General features: G+C 41.7%; 1 protein-coding gene across 6 annotated transcripts in view; it reads left to right on the forward strand.

Moving 5' to 3' along the window:
* The first annotated feature begins 4,225 nt into the window (after positions 1-4,225).
* Positions 4,226-14,368, forward strand: part of MND1 (meiotic nuclear divisions 1) — a 51,643-nt gene continuing 41,500 nt past the window's right edge. The window contains exons 1-5 of one of the 6 annotated variants that reach the window (XM_084625678.1): positions 4,226-4,498; positions 11,347-11,412; positions 13,011-13,068; positions 13,564-13,671; positions 14,173-14,321. In XM_084625678.1, the coding sequence (XP_084481804.1) occupies positions 4,496-4,498; positions 11,347-11,412; positions 13,011-13,068; positions 13,564-13,671; positions 14,173-14,321 (384 nt within the window). In that variant the 5' untranslated portion in view covers positions 4,226-4,495. The remainder of the gene's footprint in view (positions 4,499-11,346; positions 11,413-13,010; positions 13,069-13,563; positions 13,672-14,172; positions 14,322-14,368) is intronic. The other 5 variants (XM_084625679.1, XM_084625677.1, XM_084625675.1 and 2 more) reach the window with 5 other exon arrangements.

The following is a 14,368-nucleotide window of genomic DNA, read 5'->3' on the forward strand; positions in this document are numbered from 1 at the left end:
GGGTTGTGACACATGCAGGTGCTTTTTGTGAGCCGATATTGAGCCAATGCACCAGAATAGGGTTAACAGGCATTGTGATGTTAGATGTTTATTCTGTTAGATCAGTGGTTCTCAAGCAGGGGTATGATGAAGAGAGGATAAGATCATATGAAGTCAGGAGCCCAGCTGATTGATAGAAAGCAACCGATCAGGAAATTAGGGCTGGTGTACACAGTTATTGTACTGGCATAACACTGTCTGTTATGGGTATGATATTTTATTTTACTGCCAAAATAGGTATACCAGTACAACCCATTATGATGAGATAACTGGCTCTGTGGATGAGGGAAAAGCAGTGGACGTGTTATTCCTTTTGATACTGTCTCCCACAGTATTCTTGCCAGCAAGTTAAAGAAGTATGGGCTGGATGAATGGACTATAAGGTGGATAGAAAGCTGGCTAGATCATCGGGCTCAATGGGTAGTGATCAATGGCTCCATGTCTAGTTGGCACCTGGTGTCAAGTGGAGTGCTCCAAGGGTCGGTTCTGGGGCCGGTTTTGTTCAATATCTTCATTAATGATCTGGAGGATGTCGTGGATTGCACCCTCAGCAAGTTTGCAGATGACACTAAACTGGGAGGAGTGGTAGATACGCTGGAGGGTAGGGATAGGATACAGTGGGACCTAGACAAATTGGAGGATTGGGCCAAAAGAAATCTGATGAGGTTCAACAAGGACAAGTGCTGAGTCCTGCACTTAGGACGGAAGAATCCCATGCACCGCTACAGACTAGGGACCGAATGGCTAGGCAGCAGTTCTGCAGTTCTAGGGGTTACAGTGGACGAGAAGCTGGATGTGAGTCAGCAGTGTGCCCTTGTTGCCAAGAAGGCTAACAGAATTTTGGGCTGAATAAGTAGGGGTATGGCCAGCAGATTGAGGGACGTGATCTCTACTCGACATTGGTGAGGCCTCATCTGGAGTACTGTGTCCAGTTTTGGGCCCCACACTACAAGAAGGATGTGGAAAATTTGGAAAGCGTCCAGCGGAGGGCAACAAAAATGATTAGGGGACTGGAACACATGACTTATGAGGAGAGGCTGAGGGAACTGGGATTGTTTAGTCTGCAGAAGACAAGAATGAGTGGGGGTTTGATAGCTGCTTTCAGTTACCTGAAAGAGGGTTCCAATGAGGATGGAGCTAGACTGTTCTCAGTGGTAGCAGATGACAGAAAAGGAGTAATGGTCTCAAGTTGCAGTGGGAGAGGTTTATGTTGGACATTAGGAAAAACTTTTTCACTAGGAGGGTGATGAAGCACTGGAATGCGTTACCTAGGGAGGTGGTGGAATCTCCTTCCTTTGAAGTTTTTAAGGTCAGGCTTGACAAAGCCCTGGCTGGGATGATTTAATTGGGGATTGGTCCTGCTTTGAGCAGGGGGTTGGACTAGATGACCTCCTGAGGTCCCTTCCAACCCTGATATTCTATGATTCTATGTATATTCCTGGAAGTATACCGAGGTCTTCCAGAGAGTACATCAGCTCATTTAGGTATTTGCCTAGTTTTACAACAGGCTGCATAAAAAGCAATAGTGAAGCCAGGACTAACTAAAATTTTATACAGACAATGACTTGTTTACATGGTTCTATATACTATATCAGTGGTTTTCAAAGTGTGGGTGAGTTCATTTTAACGGGGTCACCAGGCCAGAGTTAGACTTGCTGGGGCCCAGGGCAGAAAGCCAGGCCACACAGAGCTGAAGCTGAAGCCTGAGTTTTTAAGTGAGGTGAAACTTGGGGTACATAAGACAAATCAGACTCCTCAAAGGTGTACAGTAGACTGGAAAGCTTGAGAATCACTGTGTTAAATGACATAAAACCAAAGTTTGGTACAGTAGTTTAAAGCTCCTATGGCTTTTTCTTGTTGTTGCTATAAGGGGGGTGCTACCCTGGATATCTGAAAGGCTCAAGTTCTGGAGTCCCTGCAGGCCAGAACTACTATATGTAATTGGGCAATATGCGGAAGCTTGGTCTGCCACTTTCTACTGTGTGGTTAAATAAAGAACTCAACAGCATGATTTATGGATGTGGCCCCAAGCACAGCTTTAAAGTGGGTGCCCCTTTGACACAACTTACTTCCAATGCCCTCCCTCTTCCCCAATTGCCAATGCCTTCCCTAGTTTAGTCACCCACTGTGCTACTCACACTTGATGCTTAGCACTTCATGGCACCTCTATGAAGCTGCAGCTCCTCATTCCTGCTTCAGCTGCTGTGTTTCCCCTTTGGCTTTAGAGTGGTAAACACAGGAGGAAAGCTACATTTAATTATGGGGTATGAAGTGGGCAGGAATAAGGCTCAGTGGGGTAGTGTAGGACACTGTGACGGGGAGTGGGGGGGAAGAAACTGTGGGAGGAGGTATGAAGGAAAAATTATTTGTGGGGGATGGCCCAAGGCAAGGCACAGAGACGGAAGGTTACTGGGTCTTCATAGCGGGGTCGGAGCGGAAGGAGGGTTAACATGTCTCATTGTGGGAACAAGAAAAAAAAACAGAAAACGAGACTGATTCTGTTGGAGAGGAAATTCATATTCATTTTCTGCTCCTGGTCTCTCTCATCTGAGCCAGAAGGAACTGGGAGTATCTGAAAGTCCTAGGGAGAGCCTCACTATATGTGATAACAACCTGTCAAGGTGCAAACACTGGGCAAAATAATGAAATGAGAAAATGAGAAAAATAAGAGTGCAAGAAACTTTATGTAAGGTTGGATGAATTTCTAGAGCATTAATAATATATTCTATAACCTACATTTCATGTCTCATCAATTTACAGTAAGGAAAAACAAGATTGCCACTGGGCCAATTTGGGTAAAAGATATGGGGTATTACTTGAAGGTTCCAAGGAAGAACCACTATTACACCAGGAAAAGATTGGGGGTAAGTGTATTTTTCAGATTTGTTTTTTAGCTGGGTGGATTTAAAATTTACATAAGAACACAAGACAGGTAATCATCAAGTGATCCATCCCATCGTCCATTCCCAGCTTCTGGCAAACAGAGGCTAGGGACACCATCCCTGCCCATCCTGGCTAATAACCATTGAATTTATCTAGTTCTTCTTTGAACCCTATTATAGTCTTGGTCTTCATTACATCCTCTGGCAAGGAGTTCCACACGTTGACTGTGCGTTGTGTGAAAAATATTTCCTTTTGTTTGTTTTAAGCCTGCTGCCTATTAATTTCATTTGGTGGCCTCTAGTTCTTGTGTTATGAGAAGGAGTAAATAACACTTCCTTATTTACTTTCTCCACACCAGTCATGATTTTATAGACCTCTATTATATCCCCTCTTAGTCATTTCTTTATTTAGAAACTGATACATTGCTAGTTAAAAATAGAAATTATATTTCTATTCAAATGCAGCAACTGGATCTGTTAATAAAATCTTCTCTTCTAAAAGAAATTTAAAAAATGCATATGCTTTTGAGAAATATTTAAAAATTAATCCAGAATCCTGGAATTGGCTGTTCTTTGACCTACAAGGAATCAAACTCCAAAATCCTTAGAACATTTCTCTGTGGGTGGGTCAGCTGGAACATCTAGTTTATTATTATCTTAAATTTGAATTTTGCTTATTAGCTTGAGTTGTATCAGATCAATGGATGTGACTTCAATAAAAAGCTGTTATACAAACGATGAAGTATAAATTGATGCAAACAGAGGGGGTAATTTGGCTGCTCCTGGACAGAAGGATCATGTATTTACTGAGGGACACCCTACCCTAAATTCTCTATTACTGAGGGACAATCTGTCACTATTGCTCTATTTGCTTTCCACAAGCTACTCTGAGTATAAATTTTTATGAGTGATGTATCTGAATATTTGGATGCTAATATTTTAATTGTATTGTTAAATTTATTAACCTTAATTTGGGATATTGCAGATTAGGTATATATTTTATGACTTTTAAACCAAACTTTGTACTTTTGGATCATGTAAGCATTATACCCAGATGTGTAGGCACTCTTCCCTTAACCTGTGTATTAGATAATTTCAGCGTTAGCTTTAATAAAAAGTTTTACTGTAGGCACTTTCGCATGCTTGGCTATGAAAAACAGAGGCACCTTCAGGGAGGTCTGCTTAATTTTTGGAGACCTACAGCGGGAGATCGAGCAGGGAGATGAGTCAGGGAAATGAATTCCGGCAACTTTCACGTGATGTCCATTTTGAATTGGGGTGTGCAAAAAACTGGCCGTGGGGCTGCACCCAGGGGCCGAGGCAGGGGCAGGGAGAGAGGAAGAGGCAGGTTAAACAAGGCAGGAAGACGCAGACGGAGCGAAGGGAAGGGGGCCCCGCTCTGGAGGCGCCAGGCGGCGCTGTAAGCTGCGAAAGCGGAGCCACCCCCACCGCGGCTTCCCGCTGCCCTTTGCCTCCTGGCGGCGGCGCGGAAATCAAATTTCGGCGCCTGGCCGGGCCCTCAGCGCTGCCGCCACCCCGGGCCGGACTCCCAGCTCCAGCGGGAAGGAGGCGACATGGTAAGCGGCGTCCGGTCCGGCTCCCCCTGCCCGGGAGCCGCGGGCGCCCCTGCGGGAACCGAGCTCCGGGGCCCTCCCCAGAGCCAGCCGCTACCGAGCCTGTCGGAGGCGCTGCTCGGTTTATGGCCTGGGCGCGCAGATGGGGTGACTGGGTGGGGGCCCGTGGCCGCCTGGCCCGCCCCGTGCAATGGGCAGAAGGGGTGTGCCCGTAGCCGCCTGGGCTGTGCTGGGCTTTCCTAGACCCGCCCCCCCGATCCTGCTGGGCCCCTCAGCCGTGGCCACCCGGCGCGGCCCCTCTGCAGGTGCCCGGAGTCCGACCCGTGGCCCCACAGCCCTGGCCCTGGCCCTGGCCCGGTGTGTTCCGGTCCGCGCGCGGCGCCTGCAGCCACCCCCCCGCCGCCGCTGCCGCTCACTCGTAGGGGCTCCAGGCCAGCTTCTTTAGTCGGCTTTAAAAGGGGGGGCGGTTCAGACAAGAACCAAGTCGCTACGAGTTTAGTGTATTAGCCAATACCTAAACACCAGGTCTTGTACTAGAGGAGAAAATGCGGACTGCCCCAGTTTTGAAGTGAGTTAAATCCTGCATAACCCCATTGATTTCACCCATTAAAAATGTTGACTTTTAATGGGATTTCATAGGGTGTAATTAACTTGTGGAACTCAATACCACAAAATCTCATTGAGACCAGTAGTTTAACACTGATTAAAAAATTTAAAAAAAGATTTAAAAAAGGGGGGCTCCCCATTTATAGGGATAAAGAGTGTCCCTGGTTATATTATGTCGGGTATGAAATAGCCACCACTTTCCAGAGGTTAGGAAGAAACATCCAGCATGAGCAGATTATCCCATGATTGTCCATTACTGGGTTTTTTGTACCTGCATTTGGTACCCTCCCCTGCCAAAGACAGGATACTGGAGTAAATGGACTGATTAGTCAGTATGGCAAATCCTTATGTTCCTTTGCTTGGAATTTGGCTCAAAATTCCAAACTTTACTAATGACATCACAAACTTTCAATGTAGAGTTTAAAATAGGCTTAAAACAATTGAGAGGCCCTGTTAGGGAAGGGGATTTTCTCCATAATGAAACCAGCTGCTGTTTCCTTGGAGTTGCAGCTGGGATTGGGGTTATGACAAAGGAAACAAAGAGAAACAGTTGGATAGATTGTAGGGAGCAAGAACTGGTTGTAGGAGGAGAAAAGAGCAGAGATGTAGGCAGGCTGGAAATGTGGAGAGAACTGAACTTGAATCATGAGAGGATCTTAGAGGCTTTGAGAGTTGAACCTTAGAAAGCTGGGTAGGTGCATTAAAGTGCTCTTCTATCAACTTTGAATCATCAGATATAGGTTATTGGATGCTGGCCTCATTACCCAATGAGAGGAGGAGTGGACCAGTGATTAGAGAACTAGCCTAGGTCTTGGGAGATTTTAGTTCAGCTCCTTGGTCTGCACACGACTTCCTCTGTGACCTTGGGCATGTCTCTTAGCTTTTCTGTGCCTCAGTTCCAGTTGTAAAATAGGGATAATAGTATTTCCTTATTTCACAGAGGTTTGTGAAGATAAATATGTTAAAGGTTATGAAGTGCTTTGAGACCTGTTGATGAAAAGTGATAGTGATCTGACAGGTTTTACTGTTAATAATGTGTTCTGGTAAGGCCTTTGTTTCTCTACATATGATTGGTCTCCTTCATGTTGCTTTTCATCTCTCTATTTTCTCTGCCACTTGAGATGAGGCAGAGGTGGGTAAAGTTTTCCCAGTAATTTTTCTCATACCATCTTCTATTGAAAATGGATGGTAGTGTTTTTGTATAACAGCTTCATATAATTACTTTTAATCCTTCTCTGTCTAAAAGGTGAATTCAAGAATTTAAATGTCAGGATTTTTCCCATATAAATTCTAATTTAATTTATGTTTCTGTAGCACTGGTCAATGCAATATTGATTAGCTGCACTCCTTATTTCCAATAAAATCTTTTAAAGCTGCATCTGTTTTATGTTTTTCCTCCCTGTTAGTTGCATGTGGACCAAACTAATTTTAGCTGGAGGCCACCACCGTTATAACAGGTCATGTAAAAATAACTTGCACTAGGCCCAGTCTTCTTAGCATATGTGCAGTGTGCCTCAGATGGCACGTGACCAGGATTCATCACTGAATTTGGTCCGCTGGTTGGATCATTAGCTTACCTGGCATTGGGCTGGGTACTGATGGGGAGTGCAGTATGAACACTGATCCATTAGGCCCAGTGATGAGTAGCATAGCCAAAATTGGAACACAAAAAGGTTTTGTGGGATTTACATGGACAGTTTCCCATACATCCAGGTGTGAACAGAACTTATAGTAGCTTGATTGTGGTTATACTGTCCACACAGCCCCATGAACATCAAGAATGACTTCCATGCTTAAGTAAACTTGAGTAAACTTAATAATACTGCATGCTACCAAAACATTATTTAAAATGTCATGTTGTATTTACATATTTTTGTTCCCATCATTGCCGATTACCAAGATATTTGGGGAAAAATAGAACCCTTATTAACTTCTAGTCAATCTGCTGTTCTTATTTATACAGCAGTGCCATATACAAGTGTTTGTAACATCAAAATCTCTTTCATAATAACTAGTTGTGATGTCACCAATTTAGGTATGTGGCAGAGTTGAATAAATCAGATGGGAAGAGTTTATGTAAAAAAAAATACAAAATTTAACAAGGCTTTAGTCAAATAAACTTTATTACAGTGAATTAATTGTTTTAAATTGATGCATAAGTGATTGCTGAATAAATTATCTTCCAAAATTAAAATTTTGTACAATATAACTTAAAAAAATCCAAAGCAATCTGGCCCTTGTCCATGACCACAGATGATAAATGCAAACATTTGTTGCTCTTGCATATAACCTGTTTCAAAGTGAAAAAGCCGTGAAACTGACAAGAGTTCCATCACTTTCAATCTACTGCAGCTTTGATATGCTATGAATAGCTGAGGCAAGGCATGATTCTCTCCTTTCAAAGTTCTATGTGTCCCTGAACGCTACTTACCTTTTCTAGGAACTCCCCAAATTCACTTTCCCACTGATGAGTGTTTTTAAGGATTCTTTTTAGTATATGAAGATTATGCAGCATATTTTTCCAGTACATAATGTGATGCACTAGCACTTTCTTCCTATGGGCTTTAAAGGGACACTATCAACTTAAAAAGTCACATTTCTGCTTAGAAATATTTTATATGCTGCTGTTACAAGTAACACTTGATGGGATAACATGATTTTGGTAATTAATTGATCTTTAAATATTCATGGTAAATAGGCCCAATGGCCTGTGATGGGATGTTAGATGGGGTGGGATCTGAGATACTACAGAAAATTCTTTCCTGGGTATCTGGCTGGTGAATCTTGCCCATATGCTCAGGGTTTAGCTGATTGCAGTATTTGGGGTCGGGAAGGAATTTTCCTCCAGGGCAGATTGGAAGAGGCCCTGGAGGTTTTTCGCCTTCCTCTGTAACAGGGGCATGGGTCACTTGCTGGAGGATTCCCTGCTCCTTGAAGTCTTTAAACCAAGATTTGAGGACTTCAGTAGCTCAGACATAGGTGAGAGGTTTATCGCAGGAGTGGGTGGGTGAGATTCTGTGGCCTGCATTGTGCAGGAGGTCGGACTAGATGATCATAATGGTCCCTTCTGACCTTAGTATCTATGAACGCTCAATATAATTGACAGAGATTGGAGAGGAAAATACTTTTCAGTTTTACTTTTCTGTATTATATTTGTATATAATCCGTTCCAGTGTTTCCCTGTATATTCCATCAGTTTCCCCTGCTAATTGTTTGACACATGATGAAAAGAAAAATATTTGAAAAACGGAGCACAGGATCTGTTCCAAGAGGTGAATATAGCTGAAGCTCTTGGTAATAGTGACTATAATATAATAAAATTTAACATCCCTGTGGTGGGGAAAACACCACAGCAGCCCACCACAGTAGCATTTAATTTCAGAAAGGGGACTACACAAAAATGAGGAAGTTAGTTAAACAGAAATTAAAAGGCACAGTGCCAAAAGTCAAATCCCTGCAAGCTGCATGGAAACTTTTTAAAGACACCATAATAGAGGCTCAACTTACATGTATACCCCAAATTAAAAAACAGAGAACCAAAAAAGTGCCACCGTGGCTAAACAACAAAGTAAAAGAAGCAATGAGAGGCAAAAGGGCATCCTTTAAAAAGTGGAAGTTAAATCCTAATGAGGAAAATAGAAGGGAGAATAAACTCGAGCAAATGAAGTGTAAAAATATAATTAGGAAGGCCAAAAAAGAATCTGAAAAACAACTAGCCAAAGACTCAAAAAGTAATAGCAGTTTTTTTTAAGAACATCAGAAGCAGCAATCCTGCTAAACAACCAAGGGGGCCACTGGATGACTGAGATGCTGAAGGAGCATTCAAGGATGATAAGGTCATTGCAGAGAAACTAAATGAATTTTTTGCATCGGTCTTCATGGCTGAGGATATAAGGGAGATTCCCAAACCTGAGCCATTCTTTCTAGGTGACAAATCTGAGAAACTGTCCCAGATTGAGGTGACCTTAGAGGAGATTTTGGGACAAATTGATAAATTAAACAGTAATAAGTCACCAGGACCAGATGGCATTCACCCAAGAGTTCTGAAGGAACTCAAATGTGAAATTGCAGAACTTCTGTGATATATAATTTATCATTTAAATCAACTTCCGTACCAAATGATTGGAGGATAGCTAATGTGATGCCAATTTTTAAAAGGGGCTCCAGAGGTGATCCTGGCAATTGCAGGCCGGTAAGCCTAACTTCAGTACTGGACAAATTGGTTGAAACTATCGTAAAGAACAAAATTGTCAGACACACAGATGAACATAATTTGTTGGGAAAGAGCCAACGTGGTTTTTGTAAAGGGAAATCATTCCTCACCAATCTACTAGAATTCTTTGAGGGGGTTAACAAACGTGGATAAGGGTGATCCAGTGAATATAGTATACTTAGAGTTTCAGAAAACCTTTGACAAGGTCCTTCACCAAAGGCTCTTAAGCAAAGTAAGCTGTCCTGGGATAAGGGGGAAGGTTCTCTCATGGATTGGTAACTGGTTAAAAGATAGGAAACAAAGGGTAGGAATGAATGGTCAGTTTTCAGAATGCAGAGAAGTAAATAGTGGTGTCCCCCAGGGGGCTGTACTGGGACAAGTACTATTCAATATATTCATAAATAATCTGGAAAAAGGCGTAAACAGTGAGGGGGCAAAATTTTCAGATGATACAAAACAACTCAAGATAGTTAAGTCCAAAGCAGACTGAAGAGTTACAAAGGGACCTTACAAAACTGGGTAAATAGGCAACAAAATGGCAGATGAAATTCAATGTTGATAAATGCAAAGTAATGCACATTGGAACACATAACCCCAACTCTACATATAAAATGATGGGGTCTAAATTAGCTGTTACCACTCAAGAAAGAGATCTTGGAGTCCTTGTGGATAGTTCTCTGAAAACATCCACTCGATGTGCAGTGGCTGTCAAAAAGGCGAACAGAATGTTGGGAATCATTAAGAAGGGGATAGATAATAAGACAGAAAATGTCATATTGCTTCTTTAAACATCCATGGTACACCAACATCTTGAATACTGCGTGTGGATGTGGTCACCCCATCTCAAAAAAGATGTACTGGAATTGGAAAAGGTTGAGAAAAGGGCAGCAAAAATGATTGGGGTATGGAACGGCTTCCATATGAGGAGAGATTAATAAGACTTGGACTTTTCAGCTTGGAAAAGAGATGAATAATGGGAGATATGATAGAGCTCTATAAAATCATGACTGGTGTGGAGAAAATAAATAAGGAAGTGTTTTTTACTCCTTCTTATAACACGAGAACTAGGGGTCACCAAATGAAATTTATAGGCAGCAGGTTTAAAACAAACAAAAGGAAGTATTTTTTCACACACAGTGCACAGTCAACCTGTGGAACTCCTTGCCTGAGGATGTTGTGAAGGCCAAGACTATAACAGGATTAAAAAAGAACTAGATAAATTCATAAAGGATAGGTCCATCAATGGCTATTAGCCAGGATGGGCAGAGATGGTGTTCCTAGTCGCTGTTTGCCAGAAGCTGGGAATGGGTGACAGGATGGATCCCTTAATGATTACTTGTTCTGTTCATTCCCTCTGGGGCACTGGCATTAGCCACAAGTTGGAAGACAGAATACTGGGCTAGATGGACCTTTGGTCTGACCCAGTATGGCTGTTCTTATGTTTTTAATAAAGATAATGTGATTGTTAATCCACAACATTGGAAAGGTGATTTGAAGGCAGATACAGTTTCTGAAAACTACTCTAACTTTAAAATGGTCTAGATTTCACATTGGCTATGTCATTTTAACAAGAAGGAAAGAACAATATTCACAGAAATAAATGAGTCAGACAAAAAGCAGAAGTCTCACACTATAGACTAAATAGTAGAAATAACTTTTTAAGGACAATTGGGCATTGGTACCAGTTACCAAGAGAGACTGGAACTGCCATTTCTAGAGTTAGTAAGGCAAGACAGACAAGGAACTATAGGGATGCAGTAAAACACATTGAAAACTACCTTGCAGTGAGGTAGGGGATGAACTAGATTATACAACATATCAGTACCAAACTTAATATCTTTGAAACAATTGATATATTTTGAATGGATTAGCCCGGCATGGTTTTCCTTTGTGAAGAAGTCCTGTTTTAGGGAGTATTGTGATGTAGGACAGTATTAAGGGAGATGTCAAGGAAATGGTTCTTCTAGAGTAAATAGATGTGAATTCTGAATGAAATGTTAATTCTAAGTACTGAATACATGTTCTATTGTAGTCCAAGAAAAGGGGACTGAGTGTTGAAGAGAAGAGAACTCGTATGATGGAAATATTTTTTGAAACAGTAAGTGTTTTAATTTTTGCATATTTCATAGAATATCAGGGTTGGAAGGGACCTTAGGAGGTCATCTAGTCCAACCCCCTGCTCAAAGCAGGACCAGTCCCCAAGTTTTGCCCCGGATCCCTAAATGGCCCCCTCAAGGATTGAACTCACAACCCTGGGTTTAGCAGGCCAATGCGCAAACCACTGAGCTCTCCCTCCCCCTCCTGGCCATTGGGAGCACCCATAAGGAGCCAGAGAGACTGAGTGGCTCGGGCACTGGACTGTGATTCAGGAGTCTTGGGTTCAGTTCCTGGCTCTGCCACTGTCCTGCTGGGTGACCTTGGGCAAGTCACTTCCCTGTTCTGTGCCTCAGTTTCCCCATGTGTAATATGCAGATAGTGATACCGATCTCCTTTATACAGTTCTTTGAGAGTGACTAAATGAAAAGCAGTATATTACTATTCTTTATTAATGTACCATAGGGGGAAAATACCTTTGTGATTCCATCAAACTGCTAAATTTTTAGCCAGCTTTATTTTTCCTAGGACACAGTGGCCTTACTTGCATTTGTGAAACTATCGGTTGCTGATCAAAGGTGTTGGTGAGAGGTGCAGATGAGCTTGTGCTAAGTAGAGTTTTGGATGCTCTTTTAGTTAAATTGTTCGGCACCAGTTCAACTGAACTTTTATTGATTCCCTTGTCAGCAGTGGATAAGGTATTAACAGTTAAGTCGAAAACCAAAAAGGTTTATTTTTCAGGTAGTGCAACGGTTTCAAATTTAGGTACAACAGTCAGGAAATCCAAAGTTAGATTTCTCATAACATCAGTAATTGCTGCTGACGTGCTTGTGCTTCATGTACTTCTATGTAGTATTTCTCAAACATTTTCCTGTAAAGGGACTGCCATGTGTAACAGAGGTGGATGCACAAAGCCACATGACCTGGTACCTTAATAACCTCCAGCCCATATGTGAGGGAGCAGCAAAGTAAAATTAAACAGGAATTTGGGACATTTTCAGTATTTGCTTTGTTCCTTAGGCTCCAAATCTCATCAGTTTCACTGTGCTCCCACAGAAGGCAGGGAGGTAGTTAGGGATGCTCAAATTCGACAGTATGGGAGAGGGATAAAACTGGGAAATAGGAAAGGGAAGGATGAGAATGCACCCAAAAGAGGGCAGTGGAAGGGGAAGAGAAATGGAGCTCCAACTCAGAGACACCTTTGTGTTTGTGATGTAACTGAAATATTATTTATTTTGTTTGTTAAAATTAATTTATTGTGATGCTGCAGTGCAAAAGCAGCTAGACTAGGGGCTGAGGATCTGGCCACAGCGCTCTCTTCCCTGAGGAGCTAGCAGCCTAAATTTAGGCATGAAGCAATTAATTAAAGTAACAAAGAAAAACTGGAGGAAATAACAAAGCCTACAACAAAATAAAATCACTTTTTATTTTCAAGTACTTTAGCTCTATCTTGAGGAGCATGCAATATTTTTCCTGGAGAAATGAAAAAATACATTAGATATGGTACTTGTATATTTGTTGGGATTAATTTAGTAAAGAACGTAGACATGACTTAAATGAGACCGTCATTCAGAGCTGACGTGCCTTTTGTGTTTTGAACAGAAAGATGTGTTCCAATTAAAGGATATGGAGAAGATTGCTCCCAAAGAGAAAGGAATTAGTAAGTATTAATGCTTTCCCCCCTCCCTAAAACTTGTTTAGACATTGAGAATTGTTTTGTGGACTAGTTATACTGTGTGCATTTTCATGTTTTCACATAACACTGACTTTATGATCTTTATAACAGTAACGTTAAACAAAAGAAAAAAAATACCTAGCTGCAACTGGTTAGTCATGGTGACCTAACCAAGTGTAAATTTAGAAACTGTACATTTTATGCACGCACATCCCAACCCTATGTTACTAGTAGCTGTAACTTATATTGGACATTAAGGCCAACATTTTCAAGTGCTGATGTCTAAAGTCTGGAACTTGTATCCCTAGTTAGCTACCTAAATACATGGCACGATTCTCAAAGGAGCTGAGCACCTACTGAAGTCATTTCTGAGCACCCACAGCTTCCATCTCTGAGAATCATGCCATATGTTTAGGTGCTTAACTAAGGATTTAGGTGTCCAACTTCAGATTATGGCCCATTTAACTAGATCCTTGGCAGTTTCAGAGACCAAAAGAGCATCCGCCACCACAGAAGTAACTGTGAGACTGCCATTTGGTCCCCACTCACCTTTACTAAGCACTACAGGCCTGACCTGCAATTTTACACGTAAGTGTCCTTTTGTAGGAAGGTTTTCCCTCTATAAAGTAGTACTTTAGGGAAGGGGATTGCTAATCTCACCTGCTCTGATGATTTTTCTTTGTTGCTTGCTACATTCCAAACTGGTCTAGATTAGGGGAAAAGTCAGGACCCAGAATGGAAAATATCCAGGAACAAATTGTCTTCGTATTGTGAGCTATCCTATGCATGATATTGCCATTAGACATCAAAGGGATTCTCTGCATGGAGTGGCTGTGGCACAAGATCTTTATTTTTGGTGTCTTCCAGATAGCTTGTGAAAAAGGAATAAGCTTTTCAGAAATATGTGTTTGTGGATTATGTGCTTTGCTTAGAACTACAGCAACATAAATAATCTGCAGTGAAAATGAAAATAGGTGTAGTACATTGTCTGTTACATTGACATACTTGCTTCGCAATCATATTTTAAAATAAAGTATAACCACTTAACACATACACTGAAGAAAAAGTGACTTTTTTTTTCTTTGTTAGCCGCAATGTCGGTCAAGGAGATCCTGCAAAGTTTAGTTGATGATGGTATGGTGGACACCGATAGGATTGGAACTTCCAATTATTTTTGGGCTTTTCCAAGTAAAGCTCTTCATGCCAGGAAGCGTAAATTGGAAGCACTGGAGACTCAGGTATATTTGTGTTGCGAAAAGCACTTGTTTGTCTGAATGGTATTGGC

The sequence above is a fragment of the Lepidochelys olivacea genome, assembly GCF_965140295.1.
Source record: "Lepidochelys olivacea isolate rLepOli2 genome assembly, chromosome: 4".
Taxonomy (NCBI): domain Eukaryota; kingdom Metazoa; phylum Chordata; order Testudines; family Cheloniidae; genus Lepidochelys; species Lepidochelys olivacea.